General features: G+C 44.6%; 1 protein-coding gene across 2 annotated transcripts in view; it reads left to right on the forward strand.

Annotated features, from left to right (window-relative positions):
- RAB26 (RAB26, member RAS oncogene family) overlaps positions 1 to 24641 on the forward strand; it is a 303737-nt gene that overhangs the window by 236364 nt on the left and 42732 nt on the right. For both annotated transcript variants that reach the window (XM_056537152.1, XM_056537153.1), the window contains exon 5: positions 5063 to 5115. In XM_056537152.1, the coding sequence (XP_056393127.1) occupies positions 5063 to 5115 (53 nt within the window). The remainder of the gene's footprint in view (positions 1 to 5062; positions 5116 to 24641) is intronic.

The following is a 24641-nucleotide window of genomic DNA, read 5'->3' on the forward strand; positions in this document are numbered from 1 at the left end:
AAACACTACAAGCTGCCAGTCTGCTTTGTTCGCAAAGGAGAACACTCAGAGCTGCCAGCCTGCTTTGTTCACAGCCTGTTTGGCTGTGAACAAAGCAGGCTGGCAGCTCTGAGTGTTTAGGACTCCAGCATGAGTCAGAAATGCTTGCTGACAGGACTGATCGGGAAAAATACAATAGAAAGAAGCATATTTTTCATTAACATGCTATTGGAAAGTTATTCAACATTCATTCATCTAAAATATATCAAAAGTTTATTTGATGAGAGGTCCCCTTTAAGGACGGATGCCACAGAATTCAAAAAGTACAGAATCAATACATATGACCACTGGCTAGTCTATAACCATTATTCAACATATAGTGCTGTAATATATAGTGAGGTATATACCGAGTCAATGCATGATAAACAATGGACAATAAAGAATTATCTATCTACGTATATGGATCAGTTATATCACCTGCAATGAAGAAACAACCTAGAATAAAGAAACAACCTGAAATGAAGAAACAACCTAAAAAAGAAAAGAAAAGAAAACCTACAGTGTAAACACCTGTAATGAAAATACAACAAAGCAATAAAAAGCAATGTTCCGATAATTCAAAAATGTAGATTCCACTTATATGAAATATTCTATAGCAACCGTGTATTGAGGGCAAGATCGCGATCTTAATATATAGTTCTATGTACAATCGTGGCCACGTTCATGTACTTTTTGTGCTGTGTTTATAAATAGTTTTTGTATCCAAAATTAAGGGGTGCCGGATGTATCCACTGTGATTTTTGCATTATTTATACACAGTGTCAATGATGATGTACAATATTGTATCAATGTCCCGTATGGTACACACTCTATGTGATGGCAGAATGCAGCGTTATAGCTGCGATGAAGCTGTCGGCATGTTCGTGCCACTCACCACTCCTCCGGTCTAGCTGACTTCACCCGATCTAGCTGGGGCGGCGGTGTGCAGCCGCGTCTTTTCAGCGAGCTCCCGTGATGGCGATGTTCGGCCGATCAGCGTGTTCCTCGGTGGCGTCTGACGTCAGCAGTCAGCTGATGGCAGGTCAGCTGACTCTTTGATATTGTGTCCGCTCACTCCGGTTTGTGGATAAGAAAGTCCTTAAGTTCTGTAGAGTGTGTCCGCAAACTTGTAGACTTGTATGTGTCCTGGATAGAAGTCCGGCTTACTTTCCTCTTTCTAGTGGTGTTAAATATACAGCCTCATAATGTATTGAGGAAAACACATTAATGCAAAATACTCAGTGTGAACTGAGTTCAGTGGGATCCAGTCAATAAAATATCACCCAAAAAATGTCACCAAATGCGTTTCGGGGTATAATTAATTAGCACCCCTTCTTCAGGTATACACACCACTGAAGAAGGGGTGCTAATTTATTAGCATCGGCGGGACCCCGGCGATCTGACATCTTATGCCCTGGATAGGGGATAAGATGTCTAGGGGCGGAGTACCCTTTTAAGTAAAAAAACAAAACAAAGGGGGGGGGGGGGCGAATAAAAACAACTTCTATTATGCCTTGATATCTCATCATGGCAGTTGTAGTTGTAATTTTGCAACAGCTTCAGAACTTGGCCTAGAACCTCTCTGGCTTACAACCATGTTGGGTTTGGATTGGTGCAGAGCACAGTGTATAGAAACAAGGGCTGTTAGGTACACATCTATTTTTATACTTCTGACATAACATACCATCAGGGGGCAGTCAAGCATTTAATCCCAGTAATTACTATTGATCCTTCTAAATATGTCTACGTGCCGGTCCATCACAAATATATTACTGATGAGCACATGCAGGTCAACATTGGAAATCATTGGGATGAATGAAGGAAATTGTAATTCAATGCATTTCTTAAATATAGTCTGGATGACAGGACTCATTAGGCTCATGCACACCTTCCAGCCATTGAGCATCTCGGTCCATTTAACCTGACTGATCGATCCAGAGCAAGGTTATTGGCAGGGATTCATTCACATTGCACCATGCACTCAGTTCATTGAGAAGGAAGTAGTGTATGATGTGTATTTCAGTGGGAGTTTAGAGAGTACATCATATATAGAGCCTTATGCACAGTGCATTATAGGGAATGTGTCACCAAATGTGATTTTAGGTTAAATAATTTTTTCACATTTTTTTAAAATATTTTTGGAAATATATATAAAAAAATACTTTTTCACAAAATTTGAAAAATTAAATAATAACTTGTCATATCTCCCACTGTTGACCAGCTGAGGGAGCTAACATGAGGAATCTGGTGAAAGCAAGCAACTTGTCTGGCTGCTGCAAATTAGGCCTTGCCCATCTACCTTTCTCCTCTGTCTATGTACAAAAGGAGAGGGGGAGGGGGTTTTGTAGTATTTTCAATTCCACTGTCACCATTTTGTTGGTGTCTGAAGAGTGGTAAAGAACAGACTAGATGTCTCTTGATAGGTCACTGCTCCTCAGGGACTTCAAGAAAATGGTGCTGGCTTCCCCTTTCATTTCACCTAGTCTGTGATATGCACATGAGCAGTAAGCAGCCCATGCTTTTCTATGAGACACTCTCAGTCTTAATTTTCTTATTCCCTGGGCCTGCCATAAAGCAACTGGGTAGGTGTTGTGAAGTGACACACCACACAGGGGCTACAGTAACGGCAGCCCCCACTACACACTTTATTTATAAATAACATTAAAACTACATTGTCCTAAAACAAAATACATAAATGAAATGCTTTATCTTGATAGAATAATTTTATTTATTAGAAAAATTAAATAGTGACAAGTTCCCTTTAATGTAACAACATCGGTTGGTCACTAGATGGTGTATATGGGCTTCACCTATAGCAGTTACCTTTCCTGAGTCCTAACCGTGGACACACCATACTCATATATTACCAAGCTTTACAGTACAGCTGAATACTATACAGACAGGCACAACATAGAAATCACATTTCAATACTGACATGATGAGATGATGGAATGGATGATGGAACGAACAAATGATGGTGACCAGGAATGAAGCAGAAGATGACAAACAAGAACAGATACAAGGGTTGGCCTGAGCTTACTGTCCCTAATCTTTCCCTAGATCTTTTCCATAACTCTAACCTAGCAGACAACTAAACCTCACTGTCCCTGTTAATGACCCTGTACTACCTCTTCCTAGCAGACACAAAAAGCAGGCTGTAAGACCCAGAGAAATAGTAAGGCAGAGCAGAAAAATAAAATACAGAAACGTGCAACAAGTTAAATTGAGTAAAAGAAAAGCAACTACAAAGAAGAACCGAGAGCAAACTGAAGAACTAGGAACAAGACCAGAACAGGGTATTAGATGACACTTGAAATTGCTATAATCCGCACAGAACTGCACAAGTCATTGATTTTTCAAATGACACTAACTGATAGGAACTCCACTCTAAACAATCCAGAGCTGGCATTCAGAATTAGTTGATCCAGAGCAATGGAACCGCTATGAGACCCAAAACAACTAGTAGATAGAAACAGAAAAGCAGGAAGATTTGTCTATTCTAGCAAATCATATACAATCCAATAGAAATGAAAATAAATAATTTCAAATCAAAGACGTATGGAGGTGAAGAACGTCCACACAGAATCCTATGGTCACTGCATTATTACTGCAGAGGTCGTGCATGAGGGTGCTGAAAGGCCATCTTTTATCGGACCGGACTGAGTGTGTCTAGTGACAGTGGATTTATTAAAGGGGTATTCTGCCCATAGACTTCATATAAAAAAATTTTTTGATAATTTTCCTTTGAATAGGGGATAAGATGTCTGATCTCAGGGGTCCCGCGGCTGGGAGCCCCCCGCGATCTCCGTGCAACATCCGGCTCTCGGCCGAGTGCTACTCCAGTCTCGGATTCGCTGGTTTCCGGGACTGGAGAAGTCATGCCACGCCCCCTCATGACATCACGACATGCCTCCTCCATTCATGTCTATGGGAGGGGGTGCGGCGTGATGTCACAAAGGGGCATGGCTTTAGGGGTAAGATGTCTATGGGCTGAATACCCCTTTAAAGATACATAACAGAAAATTATCAAAACACTAATGTCTATAAGACTAGTGTACACAATGACATTTAGTTGCACGCAAGTCACGATAAAATGACTGCACTGCAACCTTTGTGTATCTCTAGGGCTAGCTTCAGATTAGCATAATACAGCCACAAGTCCAACCCAACCGGGGATCTAATGACCCAAACTTCCAACCTCATAGGGATCAATTTGGCTTTCAGGTTGGGTGACTAGATTTGTGGTCGGACCAGGACTTACAAAGTCCCACCATCTGAAACAAGGTCACCTGTAGTTTTTGTAATAAGTTGGAGACTTTTGGACCTGTGCCAGGCACCAGGTCACCTAGGAATTGGTTCTGTTCAGTGCAGATACATGCCGTTCTTGTCGCAGGTTTGTCAGGATGGCAATGGTACAGCCTGACGGCGCGGTCCACACAGTGCAGCTTGAAGGAGAGGTCAGTAAGGTGCAACTGTAATGCAGTTTTTGATTTTGAAGTTCCAAATTTAGTGGCATCTTGTATGATGGATGATGCAACGAACAAATGATGGTGATGGTGATCAGGAATGAAGCAGAGGATGACAAACAAGAAGAGATACAAGGCTTGGCCTGAGCTTACTGTTCCTAATCTTTCCCTAGATCTTTTCCAGAACTCTACCCTAGCAGACAACTAAACCTCACTGTCCTTTTTAATGACTCTGGATAATAAGTTGGAGACTTTTGGACCTGAGCCAGGCACAAGGTCACCTAGGAATTGGATCTGTTCAGTGCAGGAGTCACGCCGTTCTTGTCGCAGTTTGTGCAGGATGGTAATGGTAGGGCCTAGTGGCTCAGTCCACACAGTGCAGCTTGAGAGGTCAGTAAGGTGCAACTTTAATGCAGTTTTTGATTTTGAAGTTCTAAATTTAGTGGCGTCTTGTATTTCAGACAGGACTGGAAACTATTGCTAATTCACAAAGAGACAAAGCAGCCGAGAGCTCAATCAGATTAGCAGCCCAGATTCCACACTTCCATGAAACGCTATCTCTCTGTTTGTCTCCACAGCTCTGCTCCTGCTCTATGATATCACCAATAAGACGTCCTTCGACAATATCCAGGTAAGACGAATTCTCAGATCTTTACTTCACTAAGAGTTCTATGTGTTTTAGGGGATCCTTACGCTATTTTATTTTTTTGTTGTTATTTAAATATTAAGTGATAGATGAAGTCTTTTGTAGGACTCACCGATATTGTTTTTTATAGCACCCTTGGTCCCAGAGTGTTTTATATATGACAATTAAAATACAAATTAGTAGATATAGAAGGAAATACTACACCTATCAATAACTATCACTCCGGTAGTGCAGTCAGGGTACAAGTAGGCTACCATGGCCAGGGATCCGGCAATGTATTGCTGACACCTGCGGGGTGAACGCAATCCAGATGTAGGATCAAATAACATAAACCACAAAAGAACAATAGCATGCACTCACCGCTGGAACTGCGTCTACGGGTCCAAGAGTCTGGGGTCCTTCGGAGGCCAGAAGAAGCCCACATAGTCGTGTGAAATGGCCGGTGTTGCCTCTGAGCGCTTTGGCTCTTCTTGGAATGCCGCCCCTGACCCCAGTCTCTCGGACCCATGGACGCAGTTCCAGCAGTTAGTGCATGCTATCAGTCTTTTGTGGTTTATAAAATACATATTAAATGACAGACTGATAGAGAGGGAGAGAGGACCCTGCCCACGAGGAGCGGCAATCTATAAGGGGGGGAGACAGTGAGAGAGGAAGCAGCCATTCATTGGGCAATACAGTGGTAGGGGGGTTATTGTAGGTTCTAGAATCTGTAGAGAAAAGAAAAGAAAGGACCGACGGACGGCGCCTCGTGTATTTACCCTCAATAGATCGGGTGGTGGGTGGGGGGGGGGAACCCCACGGGGCTTATAGATGGCCGCTCACCTTGAGATCTATGCAAAAAAGCATATCACCCACGATATAATCTGGGTACTGTAGTACGAGTCGCTGCTATGCCGATGGGTTGCAGGAGGAAACAAGTCGTCCTGGGAGTCAATATTAGAAGTAGAGCAGGAAAAAACCCTCAGGTATGGCGCTGCAGACTCTTGTAGACAGATGAGGCGGATTACCTTTGGCATCCGCCTCATCTGTCTACAAGAGTCTGCAGCGCCATACCTGAGGGTTTTTTCCTGCTCTACTTCTAATAATTGTAGGTTCTAGGCTGTTCTATAGAGATAAGTCTTTCCCTTGAAGGTCTTAACAGTGGGTCAGAGCCGGATGTGTCGAGGTAGAGAGTTCTTGTGTATAGGGGAAGCACGAGAGAAGTCTCAGAGACGGTTGTGTGAAATGCGGACAAGGGGAGACCACAGGCAGAGGTCGTGGGAGGATCTGGGATAACATGAGGGACAGTGTAGGGGGATAAGGTCAGTGTGCAGCCTTAGCCAGTCATAGCTCATCTCTCACTAAACTGCTCTGGGCTGTGTGTAGCAGAGTGAGGGAGGAAGTTCTCCCCTGTATGGCTTCAGATGATGTCACGCCTACTGGGGAACGCCCCTTCCCAGTCTGTGAATCTGACTGAGACTGAGCAGAAAATACAGAGCAATATCAAGGTAGAAAAATAAAAAATAATAAAAATAAAGGCAGGGGGTGGTTTATCATGATGGGGGGCAGTGAACTGGGAGGATTATAACATTTAACAAAATCATGACAGGGACTCTTTAAGAGATTATAACATACATTACAATTTTCCGGAGAATCCCTTTTACTAACTTTTTGAATGGAGGTAAGTGATGGTTTCCTCATGTCGCCGGCAGCTATATGTCTCAGAGTTACTGCAGTTATAGTGGTCTTTATTTAGATCATAATTGCTGCGGCCTTTTGCTGACAGGAGCTGCTTTGCCTCTGGGAGTTTCAGGAAAACGCACAAGTGTTGCCTAAAAAAAATTAAAAAAATAAAATAAATCTAATGAGATAAAAAATAAGACCCGGCCCGGCGCTTGTTGTGGGAGCGAAGATCCTATAAAACCCGCTAATTGGAGACGCTTCTATTTCTGTGTCCTGAAGTTTTATGTATTTCGGTATTTTCTGTAATTCTTCTGTGCAGATTACAGAGCGGGGAGCGAAGAGCCGGGGAGCCGACTGCGGGGGGAATTACATTCGTCTCGCACAAGTTTTAGACTTATACTTTTTCTCTGCTGATTGGGTCTCGGCTAAATCTCTTGTCGACCTATTAACCAAGTTGTTCCCTGGATTATCGCTCGCACCGAGTTTACCATTCAGTGTTGCGGATTAGAGGAGATTACCGCGAGTTGTTCAGTTGTACATGGCGGTAATGCTCAGGATGGACACACACATAGGATAGCGGTCAGTCAATGCTACCTTTCCTGACCATAAGCATACACAATAGAGCGGTGATCCCCAACCGGGGTGCCTCCAGCTGTTGCAAAACTACAACTCCCAGCATGCCCAGACAGCCGAAGGCTGTCTGGGCATGCTGGGAGTTGTAGTTTTGCAACAGCTGGGGCCACCCCGGTTGGGAAACACCACACTAGAGTCGGTGATAAGCAGCTGCCAGAACTATCTGCCAACGCTTATCCTTAGAGGAAACAAAGGATCAGTCATGTTGAAACACAGCATTGGACTCCATGAATGTTAAACGTGCAGTATTTTTATTTTATTTGTTTACGAAAATTTATAGGAGACCTCCGACAAAAATTTACTTATCCCCTATCCACAATATAGGCAATCAGTAGCTGATCGCACGGGGTTTGACCCCCCCCCCCCCCCTCGATTTTCAGGACGGGACCCTGGCGCTCTCAGTGAGGAGCGGGTGTCATCTACCGGTAGACGGCACGCGCTACATTCATTCTTACGAGAGCGCCGATGATGCCCAAGAGCTGAACTCGGGCCTTTTGGTGCTCCCATAGAAATGAATGAGCGAGTGCCGGCTGCAGCACGTGCTCCTCACTGAGCGCCGGATCCCGTCCAGGAGATCCACAGGATAGGGGATAAATAGCTGATCGCAGTGGGGGGGGGGGGGGGGGGGGGTCCAAACACTACTATGCTGTGGATAGGGGATAAGTTCATTTTCACCGGAGATCTTCTTTAAAAGGGTACGCCTCCCCTCGACATCTTATCCCCTATCCCCTCAATGCAAGCCTATGGGAGGCGGTGTTTCGGCCATCACGCCCCCTCCCATAGGCTTACATTGAGGGGACGGGGCGTGATGTCACAAGGGGGCAGAGCTGTGACATCACAATACTCCTGCCCCTGTAGCCAGTCATCAGACACGTGAGTCATCAGACACGGAGCGATCTTTGCTCCGTGCAGCTGATGACAGCGGGGTGCTACAGGAGAGATTGCTAGGGTCCCCAGAGGCGGGACCCCCGGCGATCAGACATTGGATAGGGGATAAGATGTCTAGGGGCGGAGTACCCCTTTAAGGTCGCTTGCAAAATACCGTAATACTGCCATCTAACATGGTCGTCCTGGCGAAGGATGAAGTGACAGGATCGTTAAAAAAATATATAATACCCCAAAACAGGGATGTTTCTATCTATATGGATTTCCATATTAAATGGCCATGCTTGGAGTTGTAGTTTTGCAACAGCTGGAGGCACCCTGATTGGGAAACACTGTACTATCCCCTAAGGATGAGCATCCCGATTTCCACCATCCTTGCCGCAAGTACAGCCAACTTTTACCTATGGTGCATCCTGCGCGACTATAAACTCCACTCGACCTGTACTGCGTTGGTCATAGTTGGCGTTGCGAACAGGATCAGACTACATCCTCCATCCAGGATCCACAGTCGCAGTGTTACTTTCTTTTCTAATGCATCATTCTACATCTGGGAGGCTTTCAAATATTAATACACTAATGCCATTCAATTTCCCAGAGCGCAGTGTTGTGCAGCAGACTGTGTGTGCATCGGGCAGCTGTTAACAGCATCCAGGACGCCTTTTATTGCACGCCAGGAATCAGAACCAACAGCAACAACATATTATAATCCCGTGTCAGCGGTGCAACTCCAGAATGGGCTGGGGTGCTTTTCATTAACCCTTAGTTTTGTCATTTTTTATTTTTTTATTTTATCTAGTATCTAGTGTTTACACAAGGCTCATAAGCACTTGGCTTTTATGGGGTTTTGTCTGCATTGTGATTTCTTTTTTTTAGATGATGTTTATGGTGTAGCACACCAGCTTTAGCCGTAATCTGCTGGGAAACCCAACACCAAATGATCATTTTCCCTGCAGTGCCCCTACAGGGGGACTGCAGCATTGCATAGTTCACATGATGTGCAAGACCTGCACCTAGTCCTCCAGAGCTATGAGACAATCTTTGTTAGGGTACGCTCACACTATGGCAGTTCCACAAGAAAAGTGAATTTCTACAAGCTAATTCAACATGGATTCCGCTTGCAGCAGCCTCCCCTTTCAATGCTTTCAATGGGAGGCTGCTGCTCAGTTACTTTCATCACTGAATTTTGGCCGTGGATCTAAAGAGTGAAGATCTTCGTTCTTTTGGCCAAATCCACGCAGGATTTCACTGTAGTCAATGGGACAGCGCTTTAAGACATTAGGCGCCGAATCTGGAGGAGGCTGCTTTAAAGGGGTACTCCACTAACCAGCGTGGAACTAAATGTTCTGAACGCTGCTTTTGCGCTGCGAGGGTCGGCCACGCCCCCTCGTGCCATCACGGCCACACACCCTCAATGCAAGTCTATGGGAGGGGGCGTGACGGCTGTCACGCCCCCTCCCATAGACTTGCATTGAGGGGGTGCAGGCGTGACATCACGAGGGGACGTGGCCGACCCCTGCAGCGAGAAAACAGCGTTCAGAACATTTAGTTCCACGCTGGTTAGTGGAGTTCCCAAAAGTGTTTTCTACTGACCAATAGTAGTTTATATTTGGGAAATACCCCTCTTTTGGAGGGACAGTCTTTTACACCCAAGTCCTTTTGTCCTTAAAGGGGTACTCCGCCTCTAGACATCTTATCCCCTATCCAAAGTATAGGGGATAAGATGTCTGATCACTGGGGTCCCTTCGCTGGGGACCCCCGCGATCTTGGCTGCGGCGCCCTAGACATCCGGTTCACGAAGTGAACTTCGCTCCCTGCCGGATGACTGGCGATGCGGGGCAGAGGCTCGTGACGTCACATCCACACACCCTCAATGCAAGTCTATGGGAGGGGGCATGACTGCCGCCACGCCCCCTCCCGTAGACTTGTATTGAGGGGGCGTGGCCGTGATGTCAGGAGCGGGGCGCGGCGTTTCTTCTGTGTATAATGAACCCACTTTAATATGAATATCACATCTTTTATGACCAGGACATGTAGGGTTTGCATTAAAAAACAACAAAGCGCTGAATCAGAAATTGAACATGGAGAAAAGTGCTTATTATAATGAATAAAATATCAATGCGGCCGCCATAGATGTCATAATAAAGAGATGTAGGGCGCGTGGTATTGGGTCTTTTATTGACGGGAAGACTGATTGTTTTGTCTGGAACATCCACAGTGACCTAGATAATGCTGGAGCTTTATGACTAATTATCTGTTATGCTCGGACTCATCTTTTTGCAATATTTTGCCGTTTAGCGGGTGGTTATATCATGACTATCCGGTGGTATGGTAGAAACAGGCGTAAGACTAGTTATGCATTCAGCTGATTTATGTTTATTAGTAGTGATGAGATTTGAATCATTTAAGCATGAGAAAATAATAGTGGGGACAAAAACTTTTTATGGTTCCTAACAATCGCCATGACTAATGTGACCATAGGAGATACAAAAAAGTGTGCTGTGAGTATGGCCAGGCCTCAATGTCCCTTCTGATCTCTTGGATCAGTATATTTTCATAGTTGTGTTATCTAGGACAGGCAGGTTAATAGGGAATTGCTGTCTGACAACCCCATATGGAAGGTTGTAGTTTACGACAGTTTTTCCCTAGTAGCGGGTCTGTCTTAGGCTGGGTTCACATGACGTTTTTTCCCCATACGGGAGCGCATACGGCAGGGGGGAGCTAACAACTTGCACTCCCGTATCCTGCTGTATGCGGTCCGGTATGTAATTCATTTCAATAAGCTGACAGGAGTGAACTGGTCGGCTCATTTTTCCCCGTATGCGGTTTTCTACCGGACCTAAAACTGTAGTCAACCACGGTTTTAGGTCCCGTATGGGGAAAAACGTGATGTGAACCCAGCCTTAAATGGCTCAGCAGAGAAGACAAAGGGCTTCCTGACAGTCCTCATCTTAGCTACATTGGATTTGACAAAATTTGATAATTGTCTCTCCAGCTAATAAAATGTCACATTGGTCCCCTGTGCTCATCCAGTCACTCGTCTCATACCCCTGCCAGTTATTGCAAATTCTTTCATCTACCTATTGAGCACAGGAAGACAAATACAAGGGGAGATTTGGAGAGGAACAGGGAGATAATGAGAGATAAATAGAAACGGAGAGAAAAACAGGGAGAAAGAACAGGGAGAGAATGAGAGATAAATAGGAACAGAGAAAGAATAAGAGATCGAGAGGAAAAGAGAGAGAGTGAGAATAATAGACTGAGAGGAACAGAGAAAGAATGAGAGATTGATAGGAACAGGAAGAGAATTAGAGATTGAGAGGAATGGGGAGAAAGGAACAGATGGAGAATGAGAGAGGACCAGAGAGGGAATGGGAGACTGACATGAACGGGGAGAGAATGAAAGGAATGGCAAGAGAGTGGGAAAGTGAGAGATCGAGAGGAACAGGGAGAAACAATGAGAGATTAAGTGGAACAGAGAGATAGACTAAGAAGAATAGAGAAAGAATGAGAGATCAAGAGGTACAGCGAGAGAATGAGAGATCAAGAGGAACAGAAAGAGAATGAGAGATTAAGAGGAACAGTGAGAATGACTGAGAGGAATAGAGGAAGAATGACAGATTAAGAGGTACAGAGAGAGAGAGAATGAGAGATTGAGAGCAACAGAGAGATAATGAGAGATCAAGAAGAAGGGGGAGAGAATGATAGGAACGGGGAGTTAATAAGAGGAACGGGAAGAGAACGAGAGATCAAGAGGAACGGGGAGAGAACGAGAGGAATGGGGAGAGGAACGGGGAGAGAACGAGAGGAACATGGAGAGAACAAGAGATCGAGAGTAGGGATGAGTGAATCGAATCTGATGAATCCGAATTCGTCAAGAATTTCAGGAAAAATTTGCTCTGCAACGAATCCGAATATCGCCGCGATTCGATTGCACAAATCGCTTCATTAAACTCCATTTATTGCGGTCCAGGGTATCTAAGATGGCAGCTCCACATGTCAGGACATGCGGCAAGAAATGCTGGGAAGGTGGGAACAAGGGTAGGCATCAGGATGACCCTGAATCACATGCAGCATGCAGCCTATCCGCAGCCAGCCACCCCTGTGATGTCACAGCCCTATATAATCAGCAGCCATCTTGCGGCCACTCACATCAGCGTTCTATTGCAGAGAGAGAGGGACAGAGAGTAGTTTGTGTTGCACAGAAAAGCTTTTTCACAGCAGTGATTCACCTCAAGCCCAAATCCAGCCTAGATGCACTGACAGGGAAGGGAGAGAGATTTATAGAGAATATTTAAACTTTGGGTGTAGTACACAACGACTGTGTGCTGCAGCACTGGTGTGTACAAAAACTAAAAAGGAATAAAAAGCAATCCAAAAGTCCCATCAATACAAAAATGGTACCACTAAAAACTTCAGATAACGGTGCAAAAAATTAGCCCTTAAACTGCCCCGTATGCGGAAAAATTAAAAAGTTATAGGGGTCAGAAGATGACAGTTTTAAATGTATAAATTTTCCTGCATGTAGTTATGATTTTTTCCAGAAGTACGACAATATCCAACCTATATATGTAGGGTATCATTTTAATCGTATGGACCTACAGAATAAAGAGAAGGTGTCATTTTTACTGAAAAATTTACTGCATAGAAACAGAAGCCCTCCAAAAAATTTCAAAATGGCGTTTTTTTCTTCAATTTTGTCGCAAAATTATATTTTTTTTCGTTTCACCGTAGATTTTTGGGTAAATGACTGATGTCATTACAAAGTAGAATTGGTGGCAAATAAGCCATCATATGGATTTTTAGGTGCAAAATTGAAGAATTATGATTTTTTTAAAGGTAAGGAGGAAAAAACAAAAGTGCAAAAACGAAAAAAAAACCAGGTCCTTAAGTGGTTAAGTGTAACCTGTGCATACATAGGTGGTGTACCATTTATTTCCTGTTAAAAGTCTTAAGGGCCTAGTTATTGTGAAAAGCCAGCCAAAAGTACACACCTGCTGGTGTGTTCTAGACAAATACTGTTTTAAGCGTAGTGGAGCTTATTGTACTCCCCTCATAAGTGCTTACCACGTACGTACATCTACATGGTGTACCATGTTGTTCCTATTAAGTTAAGTTTTACGTAATGCATATCCTCAATACTTACTTGTGCACACGAACACTTTTACGAAAGAGACCGTTTTCTTCTGCCTACCTGCCTCAGCTACTATTCTGATCCTGCCACCCCCTGGATGCCACACATCTGATGCCAAGTTCTCCTTTTTCCACCCACCTTCGTCACCGAGTACTGGTATTGCCACCCACTGCCCCACTCTGCCATGGGTCACTTTCAGGACTCCTGCTTCTGCTGATGCCTCCTCCATGCTGTCTCATTCTGCCACAACATGTTCTCCTCATGCTGATGCCAGCTCCAGGCTGTCTCATACTGCCACCATATGTTCTCTTCATGCTAATGCCAGCTCCAGACTGTGTCATTCTGCCACCATATGTTTTCCTCATGCTGATGCCATTTCCTGCCTGTCTCATATTGCCACCAAATGTTCTTCTCAGGCTGATGCCAGCTCCAGGCTGTCTCATACTGCCACCATATGTTCTCCTCATGCTGATGCCAGCTCCAGGCTGTGTCATTCAGCCACTATATGGTCTCCTCATATTTCCGCCACCTCCAGGCTGTGTCATTCAGCCACTATATGGTCTCCTCATGCTGCCTCCAACTCCAGGCTGTGCCATTCAGCCACTATATGGTCTCCTCATGCTGCCGCCAACTCCAGGCTGTGCCATTCAGCCACTATATGGTCTCCTCATGCTTCCGCCACCTCCAGGCTGTGTCATTCAGCCACTATATGGTCTCCTCTTGCTGCCGCCAACTCCAGGCTTGCTGCCGCCATTCTTCCAGATTATGGAATCCTCATGCTGCTGCCACCTCCAGGCTGCATCACTGTGCCACCATGTGGTCTCCTCATGCTGCTGGCACATTAAATAAAACTTTTTAGGTTCCTCTATTTGAAATCTTCAATTTAAATGTTAAAAAATATCTTTAATCTTTTCAATTGTAATGCCCTATGGTCTCGTCAGACTGTTGCCACCTCCAGGCTGGGTCATTCAGCCACTATATGGTGTCCTCATGCTGCCGCCACCTCCTCGCTGTATCATTCAGCCACTATATGGTCTCCTCATACTGATGCCACCTCCAGGCTCTGTCATTGTGCTGCTCTGCGACAGTGATTCTTATAGCGACACCTCTAATCTGCATGTCATACTGAATAACAGTATTATTTCACTAACCCAGCACGCTCCCTATGCGTGTTACAGCAAGGCAAAGTGTTCTACACCCCTATTGAGGCTCTCTGTAGGGCAGAAATAGCAGTTTTTGATAGCGATTCACCACAAATAAATTCAGACCGAAACAACATTTTTGGGGGAAATTTGGCGAATCGGCCAAGTCAAATAAAAAAAAAATTTGCTCATCTCTAATCGAGAGGAACGGGAAGAGAATGAGAGATCGAGAGGAACAGAGAGAGATAATTAGAGATCAAGAAGAACGGAGAGACAACGAGCGATCAAGAGGAACAGAGAGAGAATGAGAGATCATATAGAATGGGGAGAAAATGAGAGATCAAGATGAAAGGGGAGAGAATGAGAGGAATAGGAAGAGAAGAACAGAGTGAGAGAAACAGGGAGAGAATGAGAGATCAAGAAGAACAGAAAGAGAAGACCAAGGAGAGAGGAACAGGGGGATAATGAGAGATTAAGAAGAACAGGAAGAGAAGTACTGGGATAAAGTAACAAGGAGAGAATGAGAGCTCGAGAGGAACAGGGAGAGACTAAGAGCTCGAGAGGAACCGGGAGAGAATGTTAGAGAGCTCGAGAGGAATGGGGAGAGAATGACAGAGAGCTCGAGAGGAACGGGGAGAGAATGAGAGAGAGCTCGAGAGGAACGGGGAGAGAATGAGAGAGTTCGAGAGGAACGGGGAGAGAATGAGAGAGAGATCGAGAGGAACGGGGAGAGAATGAGACAGAGATCGAGAGGAATGGGGAGAGAATGAGAGAAAGATCGAGAGGAGCGGGAAGAGAATGAGAGAGATATCGAGAGGAATGGGGAGAGAATGAGAGAGATCGAGAGGAAGGGGGGGGAGAATGGAAGATCGAGAGAAACGGGGAGAGAATGAGAGAGAGATCAAGAGGAACCGGGAGAGAAGGAAAGATTGAGAGGAACGGGAGAGAATGAGAGAGAGATCGAGAGGAAGGGGGGGGGAGAGAATGGAAGATCGAGAGAAACGGGGAGAGAATGAGAGAGAGATCAAGAGGAACCGGGAGAGAATTAAAGATTGAGAGGAACGGGAGAGAATGAGAGAGAGATCGAGAAACGGGGAGAGAATGGAAGATCCAGAGGAACGAATGGGGAGAGAATGAGAGAGAGATCGAGAGGAATGGGGAGAGAATGAGAGAGAGATCGAGAGGAGCGGGGAGAGAATGAGAGAGATATCGAGAGGAATGGGGAGAGAATGAGAGAGAGATCGCGAGGAATGGGGAGAGAATGAGAGAGAGCTCGAGAGGAAGGGGGGGAGAGAATGAGAGAGAGATCAAGAGGAACGGGGAGAGAATGAAAGATTGAGAGGAACGGGAGAGAATGAGAGAGAGATCAAGAAACGGGGAGAGAATGAAAGATTGAGAGGAACAGGGAGAGTAGAACAGGGAGAGAATAAGAGATGATTGGGAAGGGAATGAGAGACTAAGAGGAACAGAGAGAAAACAGAGATTAGAAGAACAAGAGACCCCACACAAGGATATTCTGGGAACTGTAGCTCTATGAGCATGTCCCTGAGAAGGAAAGTACCAGGCAGGGAGGTACTTAGATATCTCCTAGTACAATGTCTGTAATGGTAAATTCTCCTCACAGCCTGAACATGTGCTTTAAATCCCAGGTTAGATCCAAATACTGTAATATAAACACCTTCCGGCTGTACCAAATGTACACAAAATGATTCTTCTCTGCATGCCGTGATGTATGAAACAATATGGAACAATATTTTCTCATGTTCCGCGGGGACACTAAATATAAAACCACTCCGGCTCAAGAGAGATTAATTGCAATGTGTAATCACAAGTACTATGGTCTGTGACAATGCCGAGGAGGGGGAGGGGCGCTAGCATCCCCGGAGGATCGATACTGATCTATGCCCAATCTAGGAGACAGCCATTCACCATGATTGATAATGTGCTTATCCAAGTGTGCAGAACGGCTGGGTAAGTGGCTGTCACATCCCATACTGCGCCTAAATAACACTGGCGCCCAGCTAGGTGAACCTGCAGGTGTCGGCTCTGATATGGGAAAAGCAATTGTGTATTTATTTCATTATTGCCTATATTGTTCTCCTGCACACAATGGGATGCAGGCAGCAGAACCAGCGGTGGGTTGTGTGACTGTAGAAGACAATGGCTGGTGAGGAGGTGGGAGCCACATGTTCTAAGGTGCCGGGGCTCCCATTACCCCGACGGCTCCCCATTGTATTATCAGAACAAAAATCCCCCCCGATTACATTGCATTCTGCGGTCTACATATCAGAGGGGGGTTGGGATAATAACACCTTTTTTGTTTTTATTTGTCTTGTTTTTTTTCGCCATCTCTTTCGTGCTGCGCGTTCTTCTCTTAGACAAAAGGAACAAATTCATTTAAGGAAAGGAATCTATAGTCTGTAAAGCCAGCTATGCAACACATAAGATTAACCCTTTGCAATGCCCGATAGTTGAGATCCACACCAGTAGCGCACATGTTTGATGCATTTGTCAATTTGAAGAACGTGCAAATCTCCTCAAGGAGGTCAATGCAGACCCACCATGAGCTGACCCCCCTTGGAGTGCTGTTAGGCCCTTGGCCCTGCTCCTTGAGGAGAGACATGGTCAATGCAGACCCACCATGAGCTGACCCCCCTTGGAGTGCTGTTAGGCCCTTGGCCCTGCTCCTTGAGGAGAGACATGGTCAATGCAGACCCACCATGAGATGACCCCCCCCTTGGAGTGCTGTTAGGCCCTTGGCCCTGGTCCTTGAGGAGAGACATGGTCAATGCAGACCCACCATGAGCTGACCCCCCTTAGAGTGCTGTTAGGCCCTTGGCCCTGCTCCTTGAGGAGAGACATGGTCAATGCAGACCCACCATGAGCTGACCCCCCTTAGAGTGCTGTTGGGCATCTGGTTCAGGTGGTTTCCACTATAAGATGAGATTAGATCTGTGCAGGACCACCATCCAAAATTTTGGGACAGTATACTGCAGAATTGTGTGGGCATCCAGACAGTGCAGAGGAAGGAGGCAGAATTAGCAGTAAAAGTCCCCTTTTTATGTTAAATTTGGCCTGGGCCCATGATGGCGGAGGCCCTGGACCTGGATATCTAATCCACCTTGCAGTTCAAAAGGCCTGGTATATGTGCAGTTGACACTCATGGCATTAGTGGATTTCACCACCTCATGAGGGCTTTGTTGGCTGGCACATTGATCTGTGGGCTGTGTGGCTTGCATGTTGTAATTTTGGGAGGGGGGGGGGGGGGTCCGATATTGGCATAGTCAATATAGATCTGTAGATAGTTGAGCTATTAAAATAATTTGTGCTTAATGTAATCTGTCTGTTACCGAACAGTTTCATCTTTATAGTTTATTTTCATCGGGATTGCAGCTTCCTGGGAGCGATCGATAGACAAACAAGATTCTCTCTTGTTTCTGCAAAGATTTGCTTAATGAATCAATGTCTTAGTGAGAAATGCGAAATAAATACAGTGTACCCATAGAGTGTAATGATACAGAGCGGGATCTGCTCATACCTGTTGATGTATTCTTTAAAGGGGTACTCCACTGGAAAACATTTTTTTTTTTAGTTAACTGGTGCCAGAAAGTTAAACAGATTTGTACTTCTGTTAAAAACTCTTAATCCTTCCAGTACTTAACAGCTACTGTATGCTCCACAGGAAGTTCTTTTCTTTATAAATTTATTTTCTGTCCGACCACAGTGCTCTCTGCTAACACCTCTGTCAATTTGAGGAACTGTCCAGATTAGAAGCATATCCCCATAGAAAACCTCTCCTGCTCTGGACAGTTCCTGACATGGACAGAGGTCTCAGCAGAGAGCACTGTGGTCAGACTGGAAAGAACTGTGCAACTTTCTCTGCAGCATACAGCAGCTGATAAGTTCTGGAAAGATTAAGAGTTTTTTTTATAGAATTCATTTACAAATATGTTTAACTGTCTGGTACCAGTTGATTTAAAAAAAATAAAAAATTCTGCGGAGTACTCCTTTAAGGACCAGTTGAACAACAGCCTTGACACTTGGATGTTAAAGGAAATCTGTCACCAGTGTCACCTGCACTAACCTTTTGGTACCGACAGATATTGCAGGTGACACGACAACAGTACTCACCTTGTCCCGGTCCGTGGTGGAGATTTCCTGTAATCTTCTCCGGTATCTTGTTCTGATAATACAATGGTGAACCGTTGGGGTAATGGGAGCCCCAGCACCATAAAACATGTGGCTCCCACCTCCTCACCAGCCATTGTCTTCTACAGTCACACAACCCACCGCTGGTTCTGCTGCCTGCATCCCATTGTGTGCAGGAGAACAATACAGTGGTCCCTCAACATACGATGGTAATTCGTTCCAAACGACCCATCGTTTGTCGAATCCATCGTATGTTGAGGGATTCGTGCAATGTAAAAAGTGCATTTAATACTCACCTCTCCCCGCCGCTCCGGACCGCATCCTCACCGCTCCCGATGCTGTCCCAGGGGTTCCCAATGCTGTCCCGCTGCTCCGGCGTCTTCTTCGGGATCCTCCGGTGTCTTCCGCATCTTCTCCGGTGTCCGGGCCTCGCTTTCTGGTGACGTTATTACGTTGGTGCGCCGGGACAGCGTGCGCAGCGACGTAATAATGACGCCGGAAAGCGAGGTCCGGACCCCGGAGAAGATGCGGAAGACACCGGAGGATCGCGAAGTGGACCCGGAGCAGCGGGGATAGATAAGTGAACCTGCCAGGGATGCTTAAACTGCTATCCGACTGCAGCTTAAGCATTCTGCGCTGTCAGATAGCAGTTAATGCGATGGCCCCGACATATAAAAGCATCGTATGTCGATTTGATCATATGTCGGGGCCATCGCATGTCGGGGGGGTTACTGTATAGGCACCTTAGATGCCACGTCACTATTGATCATACCAGTAGCATCTAAAGATGGGGTCCTCAAACTTTTTAAACAGGGGGCCAGTTCCCTGTCCCTCAGTCCGTTGGAGGGCCGGACTATAGTTAAAAAAAAAACTATGAGAAAATTCCTATGCACACCTATATATCTTATTAGTGGACTACCCCTTTTAGTACGCAGCACAGTTGCCCCCACATTAGGTAGGCAGCATAGTTCCCCCCACATTAGGTTGGCATCATAGTTCCCCCACATTAGGTTGGCAGTATAGTTCCCCCCACATTAGGTTGGCAGTATAGTTCCCCCACATTAGGTTGGCAGTATAGTTCCCCCACATTAGGTTGGCAGTATAGTTCCCCCACATTAGGTTGGCAGTATAGTTCCCTTACATTAGGTTGGCAGTATAGTTCCCCCCACATTAGGTTGGCAGTATAGTTCCCCCCACATTAGGTTGGCAGTATAGTTCCCTTACATTAGGTTGGCAGTATAGTTCCCTTACATTATGTTGGCAGTGTAGTTCCCCCCACATTATGTTGGCAGTATAGTTCCCCCACATTAGGTTGGCAGTATAGTTCCCCCACATTAGGTTGGCAGTATAGTTCCCCCACATTAGGTTGGCAGTATAGTTCCCTTACATTAGGTTGGCAGTATAGTTCCCTTACATTAGGTTGGCAGTATAGTTCCCTTACATTAGGTTGTAGTTACCCCACATTAGGTTGGCAGTATAGTTCCCCCACATTATGTTGGCAGTATAGTTCCCCCCACATTAGGTTGTAGTTCTTCCACATTAGGCTGGCAGTATAGTTCCCCCACATTAGGCTGGCAGTATAGTCCCCCCCCCCCCCCACATTAGGTGCAGTATAGTTCCCCCCACATTAGGTTAGCAGTACAGTTCCCCCACATTAGGTTGGCAGTATAGTTCCCCTACACTAGGTTGTAGTTCCCCCACATTAGGTTGGAAGTATAGTTCCCCCCACATTAAGTTGTAGTTCCCCCACATTAGGTTGGCAGTATAGTTCCCCCACATTTAGTTGGCAGTATAGCTCCCCCACATTAGGCTGGCAGTATGTTCCCCCACAGACATACAGCCTCCAGCCATACAGTGTATGGCTGGAGGCTGTATGCCTGTGTTTTCATGCCCCACTTCAGTGCTCCGACCACCGCTCCACAGGTCTGGCCATAGCTGTAGGTCCCGGGACCGGAGGAGCAGTGGTCAGAGCACCTAAGTTGAGGTGCCGCTGGTAACACTTACCAAGCTGGCCAGCGCATGTCTTGCTCGCTGCTCCGCTCCTCCACACTCTGTTGCTATGGGCACACGCACAGGACGTCAGTGACATCCCTGCGTGCGCTACCTCCAAGCAGTTCTTGTGTTTTTAAAGTAAACGCAGGGCCACAGAGAGTTAACAGGGGCATCCCTGTGTCCCGAAAACATCTTTCAGGACACAGGGACTTCCTTAGGCAGCGGCGGCAAAAACACCCGGCGGGCCGGATAAATGTCCTCGGCGGGCCGCATGTGGCCCGCGGGCCGTAGTTTGAGGACCTCTGATCTAAGGGGTGTGAGAGATTAGCTCAGTAAAGCCAGTTAATTAGCGGCAAAAAAGCAGTCAGAGACAGGAACACAGAAGTAAGGTTTAAACAGGGCTTCTCCTGTTTTTTTTATTTAATTTTTTTTCTTAAGCATTTTTCATATATAAGAAGAACAATAGACAGTGATTTGCACTCCTGAATAGCCAGACGTCCCCAGACAAGTGAAAACATCACATAATCGACAAGGGATTCTCCTGTTTTCATATTTTAGCACCAAAACAAATGCTGCCCCTACACTCAGGCATAAAAACAAAATAAATTCTGCTTTTCCAACGTTAACTTTACACTTTTCTGTCTATGCACAACACTTACTTATGTAAGTCAACAAATGTGTTACACCAGTTACAATGTAACTGCAAACCTCTGCAGACTGACTTTCACCTAGTTTTGAAGCCCAGCGGTGAGCTGTCTTCAGGGCTGATATGGCTAGCCTGAAAATCTGTAGTGGCTCAGGAAAGGGAATGAAAGGCCCCACTACCAAACGTGCCTTTCATTCCATAAAATTCCAGACAAGAGAACAGTTGAAAAAACAAAATCCCCAATGAGTCCCAGGGCATATAATTCATTTACAATACCCTTCTGGGTAAAACCCCCTCTGGGAACAGTTCCCTTTTAATAGGGACTCACTTAAAAAGTCACTTTTATTATTTCATTGTTAAAAAGCATGCTAGCCTATAGAACACACACTAATTGTAAAAATTCCAGTGCTCACTTGTATTACTCTTATCTACTGTCGCCCCAATTCCTACAAAAAGACCTATAAATTCTAAGAAATTTCTTCTCCCATTTGAAGACAAGGGATCACAGTTTTAGCCAGCCTCCCCGACATTTCACCAGGTCCCTGGCTTTGTCAAGGGTTTATGAGGCTATTGGTGGCTGAGGTTGGAAAAGAGCACTTACCAAAGTCCTTAGGCTAGGAAGTTAAGTCCTGCCAGAGATTTAACTATTTCTTGATTTTTCATATCTCACCCAGCATTCCCTGGTTGAAATATGCGCTTCCTGAACCCTGGTATCCACATACTACAGGTACCTTGGGGGAAATATAGCAAACCCCGACCACCATTTCTGTCACTGTCAAGGATCAGTGACCAACTTTATTGTTGCCCTGATGCATACCAGAACTATGGTAGTCTTAAAGGGGTACTCCGGTGAAAAAAAATTTTTTTCAAAACAACTGGTGCCAGAAAGTTAAACAGATTTGTAAATGACTTCTATGTAAAAATCTTAATCCTTCTAGTACTTATCAGCTGCTGTATACTACAGAGGAAGTTGAATTTCTTTCTGGAGTTCTTTCCAGTGTGACCACAGTGCTCTCTGCTGACACGTCTGTCAGTATCAGGAACTGTCCAGAGCAGGAGAGGTTCGCTATGGGGATTTGCTTGTAATTCCTGACATGAACAGAGGTGTCAGCAGAGAGCACTGTGGTCAGACTGTAAAGAACTACACAACTTCCTCTGGAGCATACAGCAGCTGATAAGTACTGGAAGGATTAAGATTTTTATATAGAAGTAATTTACAAATGTTTAACTTTCTCGCACCAGTTGATTAAAAAAAAATAATGTTTTCCAGTGGAGTACCCTTTTAATAGCTCAATGTCTTATCAGTAAATAACAACCTTCTTTGATAAGTGTAATTACAGTGATAGCTGTCAATCACTAATAAGGACCGCCCACTGGACTCTTCAACTCAGAATGAGCAGTGATTAAACTTAAAAAAATAAAATAAAAATTACACGTTCCGCTGAATCATTTCACATAAAACTATATATTAGATATATATCAAGTTACTCAGCAAATCCTGCTATGTAATTGGCAGATGCTGGCAGATCAGGCTACATTTTTTACTTGACAGGTCCCCTTTAAAGGGGTACTCCTCTGGAAAACATTTTCATTTAAATCAACTGGTGCCAGAAAGTTAAACAGATTTGTAAATTACTTCTATATAAAAATCTTAATCCTTCCAGTACTTATCAGCTGCTGTATACTACAGAGGAAGTTGAATTTTCTTTCTGTCTGACCACAGTGCTCTCTTCTGCCACTTCTATCCATGTCAGAAACTGTCCAGAGCAGGAGAGGTTTGCTATGGGGATTTGCTCCTGCTCTGGACAATTTCTAAAATGGACAGAGGTGTCAGCAGAGAGCACTGTGGTCAGACTGAAAAGAACAATTCAAGTACTGGAAGGATTGAGATTTTTTAATAGATGTAAATTACTAATCTGTTTAACTTTCTGGCACCGGTTGATTTTAAAGAAAATGTTTTCCAGTGGAGTACCCCTTTAAGATCGCTCACTAGCTCTGTAAACAGCCGGTTGATGCTGAAGGCTGTGGAGCTCGTGTATTACAAAGGGAGCGGAGGGCTTGTATAACAGAGCGCAGCTATTATATTGCAGTCATAATTAGTGCACGCGGTCGGTCTGGGGATATAGAGCGGCGCTCCTCACTGATGAGGCTGGAGGTTTAGCGGTGCAGATCCCTCCCGAGATGCCCTTTAGGCTGAGTCTGCTGCCGGTTTCCTCTTCTGCCTTGATAACATCTCCCCCTTAAGGCGCATATCTAAATATAACCACCATTTACCTGCCGCTGAGCCCTTCCTCAGCAGCTGCCTTAAGTATTACAGAGCATAGTCTCCAGTCACCGCGTCCGGGTAATGAAACAGGTGTCCGCCACAGTTTTCGCAATTTACCATATTCTAATTTAATTCTTTTTTTCTGGAGACATGGTTTCACGGGCAGTCTATATAAATACATTGTTCTTTAAAGGGGTACTCCGGTGGAAAACCTCTTTTTTTTTTTTTTTTTTTTTAAATCAACTGGTTCCAGAAAGTTAAACAGATTTGTAAATTACTTCTATTAAAAAAATCTTAATCCTGCCACTACTTATTAGCTGCTGAATGCTACAGAGGAAATTCTTTTCTTTTTGGAACACAGAGCTCTCTGCTGACATCATGACCACAGTGCTCTCTGCTGACACCTCTGTTCATTTTAGGAACTGTCCAGAGTAGGAGAAAATCCCCATAGCAAACATATGCTGCTCTATCTATCTATCTATTTATCTATTTCATATCTATCTCATATCTATCTCATATTTATCTATCTATCTCATATCTATCTATCTCATATCTATCTATCTATCTATCTCATATCTATCTATCTCATATCTATCTATCTATCTATCTATCTATCTCATATCTATCTCATATCTATATATCTATCTCATATCTAGCTATCTATCTATCTATCTCATATATATCTATCTATCTCATATCTATATATCTATCTCATATCTATCTATCTATCTATCTCATATCTATCTCATATCTATATATCTATCTCATATCTATCTATCTATCTCATATCTATCTATCTATCTCATATCTATATATCTATCTCATATCTATCTATCTATCTATCTATCTCATATTTATCTATCTATCTCATATCTATATATCTATCTCATATCTATCTATCTATCTATCTCATATATATCTATCTATCTCATATCTATCTATCTATCTATCTATCTCATATCTATCTATCTCATATCTATCTATCTATCTCATATCTGTCTACCT

Source organism: Hyla sarda, chromosome 8, assembly GCF_029499605.1.
Source record: "Hyla sarda isolate aHylSar1 chromosome 8, aHylSar1.hap1, whole genome shotgun sequence".
NCBI classification, from domain to species: domain Eukaryota; kingdom Metazoa; phylum Chordata; class Amphibia; order Anura; family Hylidae; genus Hyla; species Hyla sarda.